The sequence below is a fragment of the Patella vulgata genome, chromosome 8 (assembly GCF_932274485.2).
Source record: "Patella vulgata chromosome 8, xgPatVulg1.2, whole genome shotgun sequence".
Taxonomy (NCBI): Eukaryota; Metazoa; Mollusca; class Gastropoda; family Patellidae; genus Patella; species Patella vulgata.
In genome coordinates, this window is record NC_065886.2 from 22,325,708 (window position 1) to 22,345,621 (window position 19,914).

At 34.5% G+C, this 19,914-nt stretch overlaps 1 protein-coding gene across 2 annotated transcripts in view; it reads left to right on the forward strand.

The window, feature by feature from the left end:
* Positions 1–13,377, forward strand: part of LOC126829468 (serine/threonine-protein kinase SIK2) — a 36,103-nt gene extending 22,726 nt beyond the window's left edge. For both annotated transcript variants that reach the window (XM_050559374.2, XM_056102756.1), the window contains 5 exons: positions 2,274–2,319; positions 4,514–4,638; positions 4,950–5,073; positions 5,371–5,591; positions 6,173–13,377. In XM_050559374.2, the coding sequence (XP_050415331.1) occupies positions 2,274–2,319; positions 4,514–4,638; positions 4,950–5,073; positions 5,371–5,591; positions 6,173–8,227 (2,571 nt within the window). In that variant the 3' untranslated portion in view covers positions 8,228–13,377. The remainder of the gene's footprint in view (positions 1–2,273; positions 2,320–4,513; positions 4,639–4,949; positions 5,074–5,370; positions 5,592–6,172) is intronic.
* The last annotated feature ends 6,537 nt before the right edge of the window (positions 13,378–19,914 follow it).

Sequence of the window (19,914 nt, forward strand, 5' to 3'; positions counted from 1 at the left end):
TGGTGTATGTGTTGATTAGGTCAATGCCTTGATGGAGTTCGAAGATGAGCATTTTCCGCTTAGGGTAAGCAGAGATAAGCAATTTGATTGGTTGATGCTTTGGGACACGATAACTTTAGTTCTAATTAAGTGAGATTGATGAAACTTGGTGTATAGTTTCATTACAGTAATACCTTGACTAAGTTTGATAATGAGCATTTTCTGCTCAGGGTAAGCAGAGCGATACGCAATTTGATTGGTCGAGACTTTGGAAAACAATAACTCATCTACGATTGTTCAATACTTTGTAAAAGATAATTTGTGATAAATTTATATGTGTCCTCTAATTATTTTCCTATTTCGGCGGGGGACATCAGCCTCACTGTTGGCTTGTTTATGTTATATTCATCAATAAAGGAAATAACAATGTTTTTATGTTCTAGGTATTCAAAAATTCTCGTTAACCAAAATCTTCAATACACATGGGCAGTTAAGGACCATGGGCCTCTTATTATTATTAGGTTTTACTGTGGTCTGTTGAGTGCTGTATTATATATTTTGTTTGACTACCAATTAACTTACAAAAATATAGTTTTAAAAAAAAAATGCTACTAAGCCAAGCAGGGTCCCGAGCTAAACTGCAAAACAGGTACCAATTTAACACTGTACATGTATCTATATTGGCTAAAGGCACCTTCACACTGTTAATTATTATTCAAAATATGCATAGAAATGTGATCTTATCAGCCCTACAATCTGTTTAGATTAAAATGGTGATACTGGCTTTACAAACTCTTTTACTGTAAGCTTATTAAACAACTGGTGATATTGGCAATGAGTATTAAAATGTCAATACAACTTGAGGCAACCATGAACATGAATATTTTGGTTTAGAGAAGAAATAAGATGAACTTTATATGACATTAAGCAAGTTGAATAAGATAATTTTAATGTTAATCTTTATTTGATTGATATCATCTATAAAGTACGTTCACCTTGTTATACCTATTTACACATATACCTGTTAAGACCACACAAAAATTAATTTTAGTAGCCTAAGGTGTCCGCTTTTAGAATCTGGCGGGTGAACCTTCGTCACCCTTGAGACATTCAAGATGGCCGCCATTCCCCATATTCCGCTATAACTCGCATAGTATTTAGTCTAGAATGATAATTTTGGTGTCTAATTGTTTGTTTTGGGGACCAAGGAATAAACTGAAATTGTTCATTATGTTGTGTGGTGATTAGATAATAGTAAAATCCAAAATGCCAGACAATATGGCCCTTTAACTCGTTAGAGGCGGTTGGGGGCAATTATTTCACCAAACCAAACTCTATCTAATAGCCCGTTCAGACGCTTAAGTTGAACTGGTTTAAAAACCCTGGGGATCGTTAAACCAGTTTAACTTAAGTGTCTGAACGCAAATGTGGGGCAAATTAACCAGTTTAAAAAACCCTGCTCGCGACCTGTCTTCGAGAAGGCTTTTTATTTTAAACTGGTTCATCTTAGCCGTCTGAACGGGTTGGCTTAAAAACCCCAGCTCCAGCTTGCTTCGAGAACCGAATAAAGAATATGAAGCTACCCATGCGCAGTTAACTCTAACCTCCGACTGAAGAGGTCAGAATAGTTAAACTGGTTTGGCTTATAGTACGTGTGAACACAACACGATGCTGTCTTAAAAACCCCAGCGATTATGAACTGGTTTAAAAATAAGAGTCTGAACGGGCTATACGAGTCAAACTATGAGTGATATGATAACACCACATACATACCTATCATGTGTCTCATCAGATGTGAATGCAAGAGTGACATCTTATGTAGTAAGCATTTTATGCAGATAAGTTGTTAAGAGCAATTGTCCTCCCTGCCTGGTATTGCACAAATGAACAAAAAAAACCCCAACTTAGTCTCTAAAAAACACCAAAGTATTGTTTTGATTAAAAATTGAACTCTATTCTTTATCTTAGCCTAGCTATTAAAGTGCTAACTGCAAATGTCAAATGAGATATTCTAGCTGAGTCAGATGGAAAAACTTTCATGCTAATCTGAGGAAAACAAAATGAAATCTCTGATTAATAAATTGTTATGTAATTGATAGACAACACCTGATAAAACTTTAAGAGTGTGTATATCAACATTCATGAAAAACTACCTTGATAATATTAAAATGACCTACTGTACATAATTTTATAATTGTGTAGATAAGCTTACATCCTACACAACTTGTTTTTGCTCTTATATTGATTTTAGAAATTCATCGTTATTTTATGGAAGCATTTTTTATATTTTTCAGGCAGAAAATTTATTGATGGATGCAAATTTAAATATTAAAATAGCAGGTGAGTAAAAATACACCTGTACATAGTTAAATATTTTATACAGATATATTACACATCATGAGGTCGTCAGTAGATATAGCTGTTTTAATATAACATCAAAGGGTTTCTTTGATTACACGGTACTCATGTCTGTAACTTTTCTATTTGTCCCTCACCTTTCAGAGAAATCAGAAGACTGTTGAAATAGGTTTGACTGTCTTTCTGTCTGTTGTACAAGCACTTTTAATCTAAAACTGAGGTAAAAAAGTTCATTAAGTAAATGTCTTGACTGTGTTTGATGATGATGAGCATTTCCCCTTAGGCTAACTGCTCAGGTTAAGCAATTTGATTTTGGAACACAATAACTTTGCTTGTAATTGAGTTATTAAAGAACTTAAAGTGATGAAACTTGGTATATAATTTCATGACATTAATAAACTCAATGACAACCACTATAAGAAAAAGCATGGAGATTGGCCTTGATGGCTTGTTCACTATAATAGACTAGTTATACATATTCGCTATATAATATTATATTCAGATGGCCGACATCCATGTTAATATAGGAAGATCTTGTTATTTCATAAATTACAATAATAGACCAGACCTATGATTTATTAAAATAATTATTATACTCCCACATTTTCATGTGGACGTATATTGTCATCGCCCCTGTCCGTCCGGACGTCTTCAATTTGTTTGTGGACTCTCTACAGGTCACAATTCTTGTCCGATTTTGACGAAATTTGAAATATAGCTTTATCCCAAAAAAATCTCGGCTGCTTTCGATATTGGCATGTATCGGATCGAAACTTCATGGATTATGGCCCCTGTTTGTACGAAAAATCACGTTTTTAGCTTGTGGACCCTATAGAGGTCACAATTTTTATCCGATTTTGTTGAAACATGAAATGTAAGTTTATAACCCAAAGATCTCAGTTCCTTTCGATATTCACGCATATCGGACTGTAACATCCTGAATTATGGCCCCTGATTGTACGAAAAATCGCGTTTTTAGCTTGTGTACCCTGTAGAAGTCATAATTTTTATCCGATTTTAAAAACCCGTATTATTATATCACCGTTACACCCTAAGGACGACCGAGTTCGAATTTCGTGAAAATCGGCCCAAAATTGACAGACAAAATGGCCGCCGTTCGTTCTCAAATAGCGTAACAATATGGTATATCAAGGTTGTGGACCCTAAAGAGGTCACAATTTTTATCCGATTTTGTTGAAACTTGAAATGTAAGGTTATAACCCAAAGATCTTGGATCCTTTCGATATTCGCGCATATCGGCCCGTAACTTCCTGAATTATGACCCCTGATTGTACGAAAAATCGCGTTTTTAGCTTGTGGACCCTATAGAGGTCATAATTTTTATCCGATATAAAAAAAGATATATATCACCGTTACACCCTAGGGTCGACTGAGTTCAAATTTCGTGAAAATTGGCCCAAAATTGACAGACAAAATGGCCGCCGTTCGTTCTCAAATAGCGTAAAAATATGGTATATCAAGGTTGTGGACCCTATAGAGGTCACAATTTTGATCCGATTTTGATGAAACTTGAAATACATATTTATAACTTAAAGATCTTGGTTCCTTTCGATATTCGCACATATTGGATCATAACTTCCTGAATTATGGCCCTTGATTGTACGAAAAAATCACTTCTTTTTTTGAGCTTGTTCTCTGTCCATCTCTTGCAAAATGTGGGCGTATATTGCATGGCAACCGCTTGTTTTCTAATAATAGAAAATAAATTTTGTAGATTCAGTTAATGACTTAATTAGTGTCAGACCACAATGACTAATTAATGATCATTATGTCTGACCTTTTGAATTTATGACAATGAGTCATGACAGTTATTTTCAATTTAGATATGTATTCTTTTATAATATTCCACTTGTCAATGGAGTGGGCCTATATTTTAAATTTCTATTAAAGAATATATGATATTTTGCTTGTCAAGGACAAGGAGTATGTTAATACACTTTGTTTCCACTTTGCTTGTCAGTTGATAAATACTGTATCTTGACAGATTTGCTGTGGTCTCTCCCATCTTTCATTGCATAAATGTGTTTTCTGGTTACATAGGCCTATATAAAAAAGAACTTGAGATGAGTAAAGTAAAGAGTTTGTTTTGTTGCCATTTATGACCCAGAATTAATATTCTATAAAATATAAAATGCATATTTTTATTTATTTACAGATTTTGGATTTGGTAATTTCTTCAAAGAAAATGAAGAATTGGCTACATGGTGTGGTAGTCCACCATATGCTGCACCAGAAGTTTTTGAAGGAAAGAAGTATCTTGGTCCCCAAATTGATATATGGGTAGGTTATAGCCTAAATACTGTGTAATATTTTGCTGTTAGTCTTATAGGAACCTATGTCTGAATTGCATAGCCAGATAAAAGAGGGATTGTGGATAAGGTGCCAAACATCTGTCTGACATGTTGATCTTCCTATTCTAATTCTAGTTGTTCTGATTGCAGCAAAAATTGAGATCCTGTGTGCAAATTAATATTCTACATAAAAGAGCCCTTGACAACTGTAGCAAAAAAAAAAGATGTTAGTCTCAATATAGCTCAACTTAAAGTATTGTATTGTATTCATTTTATTTTATCTAATTGATTTGATAACAGAGTCTTGGAGTAGTATTATATGTATTGGTGTGTGGAGCTTTACCATTTGACGGACCCAATTTACCTTCTTTACGGGATCGTGTTTTATCAGGAAGATTTAGAATCCCATTCTTTATGTCAACAGGTAGGTTATATCTTTCATTCTCAGGTTAATTAGGATCTACATGAGCTATTTCATGTAAAGGTCTACCCTTTATTAAATATGTTGATTATTCTATTAGTATTAAGTGACCATACTTTCAGATATAAACCATGGCTGTGTTTTACTGCTGTATAATTAATTAGAATAATTATTTTCCTGACAATCGGGGGCACTTTTTAGATTACGGTAAATGCAGTTATGATTTTGAATCACCAAGTTCTCACAAATTGTTCCAAATGATTTTTCAAATTCCACTATAATGTTTGTCTTGTCTTATAGAATGTGAACAGTTAATACGCAAGATGTTGGTATTAGATCCAAATAAACGCTACTCAGTTAATCAGATCAAAAGTCATCGATGGATGCAGTTAGAAGGCGGACCGCCTAGTCTACCTCCCTCTAGTCCTTTAATCGGATATAACGCCAAAGTCGGGGAATTCAACGAAAAAATATTACGAATCATGCAAAGCTTAGGTATAGATCAACAAAAAACAATGGAGGTAGGTGTTCAGCTTATCTGATTTTAAGTGTGTACTCAGAAAATGTATGTTTTATTAAACAAGATTCTGTCACCTTTGTAATACGTTAAAAATTGACCAACTGGCACAATTTGAAATGAAACACCTGGTATAAACCTTTGTCTGAATGAAACTACCTGTAATGCAATAATTGTGAAAGACCCAAGGTCAAGCTATTTTCACTGTATATTTTGAGCCAAATGTATTTTGCAAATTGTGCTGGCACAATTATGTTTATCATAGGTGGGGGTGGATGGCTGAATGACTAGCGCGTGAGTCAACTACATTGGCTTCGATTCCCTGGTTGTACGCGACAAGGAGTAGGGCTCGCCTGCCCAATCTCGTGGGTTTTCTCCGGGTCCTCCAGTTCTAAAAACCCCTATGCGCAAGCGAATTATTGAAATAAAATTGAACTATATGTTAGTACCGAGATGACCTAGTTTGTGTCGAGTGGATGTTAAACCCCATTTCTCTCTCTCTCTCAATAATAAGTTATATGTATTAAATCCTGATCATTCTTTTGAATAGTATTTTGACAAATAGTTTTCCTCTTTTTTTCCCAGGCTTTAAAGAACGATGCCTATGATCATTATACCGCAATATATTATCTTCTCTTGGATAAATTACGACATCATCGAAGTAGTTTCCCTACAGATAACAGAATCGACTCAAGACGCAGACGGCCGAGTTCGATAGCAGAACAAGCAATGATGAGAGTAAAATCAAATCAAATCACCTCTTGTGGACATAAAACACCTCTTGGTCTGGTTAAACAAGGTGTGTTTAGTCGAACGACGGACTGTGTTAATCCTCCCCACACGGCGCAGACCCCCTCGCCATCCAATATAAAACGATCAACACTAAGTGAAGCAGACATGAATCCCTCTCCAATTGGAGTAAGTGGTTGTTTAGCAGACGTTTTACCTCAGCCCTTCGTTAAGACCATGCAAACTATCGCTGGTCATGTGATCACAACATCTATAGATGAAGGTGTGGAAGCCGATATTTTAGATCGCGATACAGACAATGATCTATTTCAGCGACGCTATTCAATTGCCAAAGATGGATACGGACTGATTCCTAGTTGTGCTTACGGGGATTTTAGCAATTTTAATTTTATAAGCAATAATGGCACGACGACAAATAACACAATGTATAGTCAGTCACCGTTTACGAGTTTTGATTCGTCACTGGAAGCAGATGTTAATTCTAGTCTGTCGTCATGTGTTCAAACAACTTCATCTTCTTGTGCTTTAAGTAACACATCTCTCACCCCTACGTATTCTAACTTAGACAACATCAATCCTGCATCCATGTTACAGGTAAATAATAGTTGTAGCATCGAAACGACCGGGTCACAGGATGAACCAACTCAGGATAGATCCCAAACGAGATCACCCGTTAATTTCCGTGAAGGCAGACGTGCATCTGATGGGTTAGTTGCTCAGGGAATTATTGCATTTCGTCAGCGTTTACGGGAAAGTATGAGAGCCAAAGGTATGTTGGAGTTACGTCAAGAGCATCAGCAACTACAGAATCTGTATCAGTATCCCCCTACTGTGATGCCCACACCAGCATCAGCAGCCGTACCACATCGAAAATTATCAGCACCTCTTCATCCTAGTTTTCGACAATGGTCGTTAGACGAGACACCAGTACACTCATCACGACGTCGTCCCTTGATGAAGAGAATGAGCCTGCCTTCTGAAACTTTTGACATAGCTCCACATCGACTTCTGGCTCTAAAACAGAGTCTTCAATTAGAACAGCAGATGGTGAAGGCTACCCCTGATGACGACCCCCAGGTCGCCAAACAGTTGTACGAATTCCCTCCATCGACAACGTCACAGATGTTACAGCACCGATTGCAACACAAGCGACAAATGTTTCAGGCCCATGGACAAACGTCTCCACTTCATCAGCAGTTTCAGCAACTGAATATTACTCCACAGAATTTACCCACCATAGATTTGCGGCAATCTTGCAATGTTTATTCGAACCCAGAGAATCTCGGAAATAAAAATATGTTTTCTATGCCACCATGTTTGGATGCTTCAAAGGGTCTCCCAGATTTATCTAAAGGTTTGACCACTTACTTGCCTCAGACAAGTATTTCACATGACTGTTACAGCAAGACTGGTCCTGTCTACCAGTCAACTGTTCCCACAGCAACATGTTCTTCACTGGACACACCATATCAATCTCCATGGCAACAAGACCCAGTTTCCATGACAACCCATCATTTTAATCGTCAACAGGAAGCTGGACTAATGTTTACACTGGATGAATCTTGTGAAAATGTGTGTGGGGCATCTGACATGCCCAAAGAGGCTGTGATGTCACATAAAACAATGGTGAATCCTGGTAATGTTGAAACGTACAATCAATTTGAAAATGTGCCTCTAGATCTATCTGTGGCCCCTGCAGAGAGAAAACGGGGAGTAGATCATAGCAGTGTGGTATATCCTTTAAATTTATTGTCTTTTACTGGAAATCTGACTTTATCAGATGATGTGCCAACAGATCAATCAGACAACGCATCTGGTACGACGACGACGATACGACAAGACAGATCTTATTTTGGTACAGTCGTTGAGGAACAAATGGATTTAACATAATTATTCTCTAGTATAGATAGTGATGATTGTTTATATAGACAAAGATGTGGGGCTATAAATCCTTTCTAACTACATCACTTAATATTAGGTGACAATTTGTTGTTTTAGTTGTCGTGGCGATGAAAATTATACTAATTTCTGATGTGGTACTGCATAAATATTAGTTCTTTAAAAGGATTTAACCCACCTTGTTATGTATGTGTGTGGATAGAAAGGAGATTCCCCTGTAGGGTTTCTGTAGGGATTCCCTATCCTGTTAGTAAGAGAGGTCTGTACTCTGTAGAGATTGCCCATCCTATGTATTTGTATGAATTCCCCTTCCTAAATGGATGTAAGAAAGATGTATAGGGATCCCCCCTCCTTTCCCCCATTGTTTGTGTGCTAGGTTTTCGCATGTATATTATATGAATGTAGAGATGTGTAATATTTCAGTCTATTTATGTTCAGTGTGATAAGGTCTATTACCTACATTATAATATTAGCTAGCAAACTCATCAGTCATGTCAGTATAGACAGAAACATTATGGACACGTATCCAGGATACAATAGTTAGGAAGATTATATATATGTATGCAATCTAAGTTACACCATATAAACTATACTTATAAATCACTTTCAAACATCTCAAACAATATCAATATCCAATATTTATTATTGCAAGAACTATTTCAAATCATGAACCCTTATATTTTTATCATTCAAGTGTAGATTTGGAAAATAATATTTATATGGTCAATGCATGCTGCAATATTTTCTTCAGGTTGTCAGTGTAAAAATGTCATATTGATGCTCATAAATTTACATAGCTTATTAGCCTTTGATTTAAAATTAATCCATTTCCTGTTATTTTGTCCAAGACATTTAGAAATCGTTTAGGAGTAGGTAATACTGTTGACACACAGGACCTGTATATTATAGTAAACATCAAGTAGAGCTCAATTCTAACAGCTTTTTTTTGTGTATTCAATATCAAAAATTTGTTATCAAAATTGTTTAACACGTGTGAATTTCACTTACACGTACATCGAACAATGTCCATCTATTGTGACAGTCTACTGAACATGACTATACTAGTTCAAATTATTCAGTAAACTTGATATACTGAAAATATTTACATCTTTGAACTCAATATGAAAATCATATAGTAAATATATAATCCTTTGTCATCTAACCATTATTTTATGTGTCAAAAAATCAAATTAAAACTGCAGACTTCTAGAAGTTTGTGTCTAAGCATACATTAATTGTCCACTAAACTGTTATCACTTATGATATTGTCCAATACAAGGTATGTACATGTTTGTAAATTATGGATGAGAAATGGTTGCTGTATTATATTGTATAGAGAAAAGAGGTCAATTCAATCTGTGCATAATTTTAGCATGTGATATTTCTGTTAGATTTTGTCGAACTATTATATATAGTGCTGGTTGTTATTGTCTAAAGATGCATTATCCAGACATTTTATCATGTCTTTGTAAATATAAATTAATGATAGCACATGTTCATTCACTATTTGTATCATATTTATAGTTATACATTGTAGAAACAAATCATTATGTATCATATCAACCATGAGCAATCGTTAACCAACCTGTCTCTCTGTATATTCTCTTTTTTTCTGCAGTGCTATATAGGAGAATTCCCTGTATTCAAGCCATACAACATGCACATAGCGTAGTCTATTTTACTGTGTTATTAAAAGGCAGATACATGCACCTTGACTATGGTTGGAATATTTTCATTTTAGGCACAGATGTAAAAAAAAAAAAAGAAGGGAAATACCCTTATCATCAATTCAGCACATTGTTTAATTATCATGACACAGAAAATGGGTTTTTCCCTATTTCTCCTATCTATGTACCTGTATATTAGTATATAAAAAGTGTGAATTGTAGACTTGTATGTAAGTTATATATATATATTACACAGATTATTATTAGTTGTAATAAGGATAATGTGTATAGATTAAAAGTTATTTGTTATTGTATAATGTTATTTTGTATAGAGAGAAGCTATTATAAACAATGTTATTTTGTGTTATTAAAAGTGAAGTTGTTGATATATATGTGTATAGTTAGATGCGATATGTATGTATACAAAATATATTTATGGTTCACTGATCAAATTTCATCATTTTATTTTACATTTTTGTTGACATCAACTTTATAGTTCTAGATCATAGTCGTAAAATTTTGTCATAATATTAACAATTTGAGCCAAGGACATACAAACGATTTAATTTTTTTTGTAAAAAAGAAAATTATGTGTTTGATAAATAGACGGGAAAGATTTTTTTTTAGCCTACATAATTTGATTGATTGATGGTATTAATTTCTTTGTTTGGTTTTTGTTGAGAGGAGAGAATCATAATAATTTATGTTTTTATAAGAAAAGCTAAGCTGCCAAATAGGAACCTTGATTCGGTCAAAATAAAGTATTGAATTGGGTTGATCTGATGGGGGTGTGGGGGGGATTAGTGATCTTGTGGTAAACTCAATTTCAGTGTGTTTGTTAATTTTGGATTCCAGTTTTGGCGCACTGTGTCATTACAGGTACCTTAACCTGGGTTTTATCTACGGGCGGAAAATTGCTAAAGCAGACAGATGTCACATGATATACCACCTTGTATATTTAAATAATTAGTTTGCGAATATGGGTCTTTCGGCATTGAGAGGAAACCACAAAGTTAAGCAGAGAGTGACCCAGATCAAAAATTCAGTGTAAGTTTGAGCAATTGAAAGGAAAATGTTATAGTATAATGTTTTGGTACTTGAAACGAGTTCATTATTGCACAAGATACATTAAAAATACTTATATCAGTATATTATTATGAACTTTGTATTTACAAATATAAACTATTTGAAATATTAACGCAAATATTAACCCAATCTGACTAGAAATTAATGCAACCCTGACTTATCAGCTTATTTGATCTTTTAAACAAATTCCCCAATAATCAAGTCAGGAATTACAGTGTGTCTACAAGTTTGTATGTAGTCTAGATAAATCACATTTTATCAAGTAATGCCCTTGGGGAGTTCAGCATTCAGGAAGACTTGTAAATTAGAAGTAGAGTTTACATTTAAAATTAAAAAGCATTACTTTTCCTGGTTTGATGAAATCTAGTATCAAGTAGTTACAGGAAATAAGAACCAGTTCTCTCCGTAATATATCAATACGAAATACACATTTTTGAAAGGATTTGATTTTGATTTGGGTGTGAAAAATAAAATTGTTGACATGATGTATTCATAGTTGTTTACTCCAAACTATCTTGGGTTTATAGAGTGCGATCAGTAACGAGCAGAGATTGTGACACAATACATTATGGGAAATGATTAGCTGTCATATCAGGACAAAGGTATTATGGTGTTGTCGGAGGCCCAGAAATCATTTTTTCTTAAACATGACCTTGAATGTTAAATGCTGTCAACAACAGCATACATGGAACAAGAAATAAGACATAGCTTTGGGTTAGATTGATGGATATACTATTTGATTTAATATTTATGTCTGTAAATGAACTTATTGACAGTTTGCTTTCATCAGTCTGTTGTTTAAATCATGATGAAAATCATATAAAGCTTTGTCAATTTGTAATTGAAATAAAACATCAAATCAACCCAAGACTATATTAGGCCAAATCTAAAAATAAAAAAAACAGTGCTGCCCGTTAAAGATTACATCTTCTACACATTGTAATCAATAGAAATGTAAACATTGTTTTAAACATATTTTTGCAAATAAACAAAACACATACGTTTTTTGTGAGGTCCTGTATATAAATTATTTATCATAGGTCATAAATTATTGACTAGAAGCAATATAGCTTCCATTTTGACACAAGACACAAGCAGCTGAGCTTTTCACATGTTTTCATCACTTTATAATGTGATATGTGAAGCTATGTTTTTGACACACAAGACAAGCATCTGAGCTTTTCACATGTTTTATGATGTGATATGTGAAGCTGTTTTTTGTTGTTAATTTTAACATCACATTATTATTTATCCTACTTCGTAATTGTGATAGAATTATGACATTTCTTGTCAAATCAATCTAGTGATGGGTGTCAATTCTGCATGATATAATGTCTAAGGGCCAGAGCATATTATCAGACTTTTTGTTGACCACATTGATTTTTTTTTAAAATATCACCTGTTTGATAGACTAAAATTGCAATCAGTGTTGTCAGTGAAAATTGTTTTAGTGTGTACATGCCTTTAGGGTGATATTTTGTGTAGAAGTTACTTTGTTTGTAATACAATATTTTATTTTTAAGACATCATTATTTTTGAGTGATTTCAGAAATTTATTTTGGAAAATTGGGTCCGAATTATGAATTGAGGTTGAAAACCTCTAAATATTTTTTATGTTGGTTTGAAAGTAATATTTTTTTTTTCTTTGAGAATATTTTTGGTGTTTAATAAAAAATAAACAGAACTACACATAGATTTTACAAGCAATAAAAGTAGTCAACAATAATTCTTACAGGGGTCATGGTTAGAGTTAGACGTTACCTTAAACCTACCTATGCCATGGTTAATAATCACTTTAGTTTTGGTCACACCTTTTGTTGATTGAGAATTGAATAATATAATGCTGGATACTTAATTTGGAATGGCTTACTAGGTATCTTTGTGGTTCATAAAGGTATATTTTTGTTTTTAAAAAAAAATTCCTCCAAAAACAAAATCCTAAATAATAATATCATATATTCCTACTTAGGTCAAATATTACTTTGTTTTTCAATATTTTGTTTCATCTAAAAATAGAAAACCTTAATTTTAACACCAAATTTTACAAAAGATGATGACAAATGGAAAGACATATCTGCTAAAACTAATGGAGCTAATTCTCCCTTGAACATATTATTGAATTGACTTCGATAAACAAAGTATTTTACTTGAGATCAATAAAGTAGTTGACAATATCAAAAATTTTATGTCATCAAAAATGGTTTTGTTAATTTAGGAAGCAACACTTCTAGACTAGTCAGAATATAATTATATATTTATATGCAACATAATCAAAGTGGACACCCACAATCATGGTTCTTAGTAAATACTGTTGCTAACCTTCGTTCAAGGTCGTACTAACTGAATATGAATAATAAATCATTTATTCACATTCTAAAAAAAAAAAAATCAAATTTTAATCATGTGCAGCCAATTTTTCTTATTGTTTTCAGTCAAAATGATGAAGGATAGCAAAATATGTATTTGTTTGAGTACCATTTTTGTCTATGGGCAACATTAGTATGATCAATTTCTATTGATAAGCAAATATCAAACTATACATTATTATTATTTACTATGATATTATGGACATTATTAAAGACTCATCATAATCTCTTTATTATAATTATATTAAAAACAAATTATTTAAGAAACTAAACAAAAAAGAATTTTTGGCACCGATTGTTGTCCATACAACTTGACCTGACTATAATGTGTTATGGTGTGTCTTTTAATATGAGTTATTTAAGTAGTCTTGACAAAAGAATCAAGAACAACTGTAGATATATTCAGGTTGAAAAATGTTTTTTTTTTTTTTTTCACCCGGTGATCTTTTTAAAGTGTCTTCTTGCAACGACATCTTGTTTTATGTAAGGAGAAATTTACTAGTTACAAAAAAGAAATAAATGTTCAGTTAACCAAACAATGTTTTGTTTTGTTTCATTCATAGTTGCTCTATCTGATTACAGCACATCCGATTTTAAAGCCAGCCTGATAAGCCCAATACTCGTACTTTTGGTTGGTAATTGCCAGAAATAGCAGTCGTGTCTAATTATTATCCGATTGTTTGGCCCACAATTTTTGTCCAATTTAATGTTCAATAAAATTGGACATTGTGATGTGATTTTATCAATCTGATTAAAACACAGATCCTATTTTGTTTCGTTTTTAATAGTTCAAAATTTCGTTTTATTTGTCTGTACTACACTAGGATCTGGAACAATGACGTCTATCGTTATATAACTTGCGTTCTGCATGGCCACTCGGCAAACCTCGGCAGATTCCATTACTCGACATATAGCCTCGTAGCCTCGGCTGTAAGACGGTAAGTGATGTGTACCTACGCCTAAACAATTGCGATGCCGCACCGGTTTTCTTATTAGGAACACTTGCCGCTTTTAAAAAGAAGTTATCAAAATTCCGTCGTTCGAAGCGTGTGTAGAATTTTTAGTGCAAAGTTGTCCTTGATTGAAGAAAATCGGATAAACTTGAAAGAAAAATAGCTTCAGACATTGAAATATTTGTATGATAAAACATTCTTCAAAGGCGTCGTCATGGGCAACGCCATTGGTAATCCGGGAACCTGAAAGTAGTTCCGATGGCGGACTTCGTCTTACAGCCGAGGCAATATGTAGGGTACTGGAATCTGCTGAGGTTTGCCGAATGGTGGATAGCATGAGGAATTAGCCAATGAAACCAACCATCTGTTACGGCGACTTCTTGGCGTGCGATGCACGGGACTGTCGGTAAACCACTAGAAACGTCAACGCTGATTGATTAATCAATGTCTGACGTCATAGGTCAAAAGCCACCTCGCAATAACTGGTCTTCAGTTAGTGTAGGCCATCGAAAGTATATATATATATAAAAAAAAAAAACGAAATATAGATCTGGGGGCTGTTTCACCAACTTTTAAATAAGATAAAATCCAAATTTTAGTAATTTGATTGGATAATATAAGATTGATTTTACTAGTGCTTAGCCAATCAAAATTGAAATATCTACTAAAATTTGGATTTTATCTTTAGTTAAGATTTCGAGAAATGTGATTTTATGATCGCTAAAAATGATATTTTGTTGTCCGAAAGTCGGATTTTTGAATGGCTAATCAGCTTTTTCAAAAGGGAAGTCCTCAACTTGTATCCACATTTGAAAGAAATGCCTGATATTATGCAGTTATCTGCTGCACTAATTGCAATACGAAACTGTTTTATTCATTATCATGTAATGCTCCGCATCAACCGTGTCCGCACCGCCTACGACTGTTTATATCCAAGCTGTTGATTTTGAGCTGTTGATCATGTAAATAATGGTCTAATTAATAATTTCTATAACATCCGAAGTCTAAATAAAGACTTACAGTAGGCAGATTTAGCTCTTGCATAATGTATGTTTAACTATATGTACTTGATAAATTAAATGATTTAATGATGTTATTTTTCCTAGCTCTAATTCATGTTTTTGTCCGGTAGTCAAGTCGGTGACGTAAAGGAATTTGTTTTAACTCGTTTAATTTATTTAAGTCTGCTAATAATGTGTTAATATAGATCCAGGTGTGGTGCAATAAAGAAGCCTGCGTGTATGACACACTGTTCTTTCCTCGCAATTAATCTCCAGTACAAAGAGTAATTGTAGTCTTAAATCTTTCTCATCCGTTCAAATACTATTAGCCTACAGGAGCGGCGGAAGCAATTTCTGATTGGGGAGAGGGGCTACCATCCTAGGTCCTTACGATAGGCCAGGGGCCGCCTATGGCCCGGAAGCTCATGCGTGGTCTAGATCGTCTGAAACGCTTTCTGAGCGATTTCTGGATAATAAAATGAAGTGAAATTATATTTCTTTTTTAACTCCCTTACTATGAAAACACAATCTATTCCGGTGACTGAAGGAAAGGCGGGGGGGGGGGGGGTCGCCATCCAAACAGTGAATTTATGAGGCCAAGTTTTTCTAGACAAGTGTTTTGTGTAGATTCCGAATCTGGGTGGTGATCAGGCGTTGGGGGCTCGGGGGAGGGGGTCCAGTGTCTACAATTAGTGGGGGGGGGTGTCATGTTATTATGTTGACATAAATGATGATCATGTTATATATTAATAAAACATTAAAGATACATTATGGGAGATAAGATAAAGAGATGGCAGTTCGCGCTATAATAGTTAAAAACTAGATAGTGTAAAGGTAATTTGCTGAAAATTTCAGTCAAATTGATCCCTTATGAGCCGAGAAAGAAGCGGGTGAAATTTTTGCATAGTCTCGGTCATCATTACTAAAATCATTAATATAAACATCATAGTCTCGATTATCCACTTTTTCTGATTTAATTATCAATGGCCGTTAGCGGCATATAGGAATCAAATCCAGCCAACATCAAAGGCTAGCCTTGAAATTGAGAGTTTATTATGGTTTGGATAAGTTAATTAATGTCTAATTGATAATTTAGATAACATTTCAGGCCTAAAGAAAGACTTGTAATAAGCAGATTTTGCTCTTGCATAATGCATGTTTAATTTCTAGGGCTCTCCATCACTAAAGACGCGTATATGATGCCCCTGGATAACTGTTTTGATTTGTGGGGAGCCGGGGCTGAGGTAGGGGTAGCAGGTGTGCGTGTATTGGAAAATGGGGGGGGGGGAATTGGCGGGAAATGAGTTCGATTATCCACTTTTTCTGATTTAATTATCAATGGCCGTTAGCGGCATATAGGAATCTAATCCAGCCAACATCGAAGGCTAGCCTTGACATCGAGAGTTTATTATGGTCTGGATAAGTTAATTTATGTCTAATTGATAATTTAGATAACATTTCAGGCCTAAAGAAAGACTTGTAATAAGCAGAATTTGCTCTTGCATAATGCATGTTTAATTTCTAGGGCTCTCCATCACTAAAGACGCGTATATGATGCCCCTGGATAACTGTTTTGATTTGTGGGGAGCCGGGAGGTGAGGTAGGGGTAGCAGGTGTGCGTGTATGGGAAAATGGGGGGTAAAATTGGCGGCAAATGAGTTCACGTTGATTTAAATGATGATTTCCTTAGCTCTTGGTAAAAACATTACTTTTTAATTCCGCTGCACATCTCTAAATATATGTGGGGGGGGGGGGGAGGGGCAAAATGTAATTTTAGGGACAGAAACCACTTGGTTCAAAATTGACCCGAAAAGTGTTTTCTTGTCAGCTTTTTCGTTCAACCTGATTAAAACACAGTTGCTATTTTGTTTCGTTTTTTTATAGTTCAAAATTTCGTTTTACCTGTCTTCACAACACTAGGATCTGGTAGAGGCGGTCTAGTTGATGTGAGGAATTAGCCAATGAAACGGTCTGTTACGGCGAGTTCTTGGCGTGTTCTACACAGAACTGTGGATAAACCCCTAGAAACGTCAACGCTGATTGATTAATCAATGTCTGACGTCATAGGGTCAAAAGCCTCTTGTATGGCCCCTGACGCGACCACCAAGTACAACTGATCGAATCTTCATGTAGTGTGTAGGCCATCGAAAGTATACAAAGAAAAAACGAAACGAAATATACATCTGTATTTTAATCATATTGATTTTTAGTTCAGTACCAATTAAGTCATATTAAACTATAATGGTACTTTTCAAGAGATCTGGAAATGTACATAAAAACACAGTAAACCAGAGACATGTTTAGACTTAATGTGCAGCAAAAGACTACTCAGGCATGATGGTAATAAAAAAAGATGGGTTTGTTAATTTTCATCACAATTAAAATTCCTCCAGAAAATCTTTCTTCTAGTCCCATCTTCTGATGCAAGTCGCTTTTCGCCGTACAGAAACATCATTTGTCTGTCCCAGCTCTTTAAAAATTGTTAGAAAGTTGGAAAAAGAAAGACAGATGGTCATTACCACTGAAAGCATGTAGGCCGTAATATTTTCGACACTTTCAATACTAATCTTGATTGGATCAAAAAATATATCAAGATTAGTATTGAAAGTGTCGTTAATATCCTAGACCTGACAGCAAACCACGAGGACACCAAAATAGCTTACCTACTCATCTTCGCATTGCAAATTAATGGAGGCGCTGAAACAAATTATATTTTGTATTCTTGCTCCGGCGAAATAGACATCCCAATCATTCTCCTCGCAAACAATGATCCAAATATACACATTTTGATCGATAATGAAACGGGCAAAGATAGAAAATATCGCGGAAAGCGACTTAATCAGTAGATGACGCTAATTTAAAGATTTCTTTATTACCAGCTTGCCGTAGTGGTCTTTTGCTACATGGCTGGAATGAAGATTTACAATGTGAATAGGTATCTGAAGCATATCCAAAGGATATATGCGAGCTTGTGGTCAGCAACCAAGAAGATATTTATCGCGCTCATGTTATGAACTTTGATTTTGAATCTTCTGGTGATGACTATGAATAAACTAATATCTAAACATGTCTCTGATTTACTGTGTTTTTTATGTACATCTCCAGGTCTCTTGAAAAGTACCATTATAATTTAATATATTGAATGACGAAATAGGTACTGAACGAAAAAGCTAACGAGAAACCACTTTTAAGGTCAATTTTTAACCAAATGATTTCTCTCCACAAGCACTCATATTTTAGTTTGTGGACACTGCAGAAGTAACAGTTTTTATTTGATTGTAAAAACCGTTCAATTATGTCAAAGTTACCCCTAATTATGGTTGAGTTCAAATTTCGTGAAAATCGGACCGAAACTGCCAGACAAAATGGCCGCTCCCCTTAAGAGCATGTAATACCCAGGTTAGATCTAAATTTTAATACTAAGGCCACCTGCAGATTTCGTCAAGGTCACGAGATGTAAACAGAGCTAGGGCCAACCTTAACCCAAGACCTAGCCCTTACCCTAACCAACAAATCTCGGCATCAATCACATGCCCTAACTCTGTTTATATCTCGTGACCTTGACGAAATCTGAAAGTGGCTTTAATATTTAGATTTGACCTTAATGCAATCTGATGCTATTTCGTTTGGTTTGTTATAGTTCAAAATTTCGTTTTATATATCTTTACAACGAACAACGTTGGATACAACGAACGTAAGATGGACTTGAAATAAAGATCGACTGTTCATTTATCTAATCGCCACCCTCACAACCGTCGTTCTTTTAACCCAAGGGTCAGTATAGAGCATTATAGCATTGTTTTCTTCTGAAAGTCTTACTTCTATATGTTAAAATCAGGCCTATTTGTTTTTAAAAGAATAGTTACTTGGGTGCAATAACCTGGAGAAAGGAGTACTTGCATCCAAATTATTGAGGGGTGGGGGTTGCGGATGTGCGGAAATAGTTCATTATATATACAGAGAACTATCTAATTTGAGAATAGATCTCTGCGCTGAAAGGCCGCCATATTCAAAATTGAGTATAGTACTAATTAAACATTTTCGATTTTAAAAATGGAAGCAGAAATAAGTACTCATTTAGGTATAATTAAATGATTGCAGATTACAGAAAACAAATAAATAAATAAATTACTCAAGATAAGTAAAGGGTTTGTATGATTTAATTTGTTTTATTGTTTGGTTGTATTACAATCATATTACGTATGGTACCAATAACTTGTAAAGTTTCTACATCACAATTGTTATTGTCATAATCATATTTGAGCTTTAACTTTGATAAAAAGAATATTTACAGATGTTGTATATATAACATGTAAGGTTCAAATTGTTGCATGCATATGATTAACTAGAAGACTTTTTTTGAACCCTCTGGACAAGTAAAATAGGATTTAATGGATAATTTACACAACAGGTAGGACACTTCACATCTAGTACTTAGAATAAGGCTATTTTTTATTTTCTGGAGCTGTCAAGCCAGCAAGAGTGTTATTGTCCCTTTAAGAATCTACTAGGTGTCTGTAATGGGAGATCATACAATCCACTAATACATTTTCTCCATTCATAATAAAATTTATCGGTACTTTTATGTGAACCATACGGAAGCGT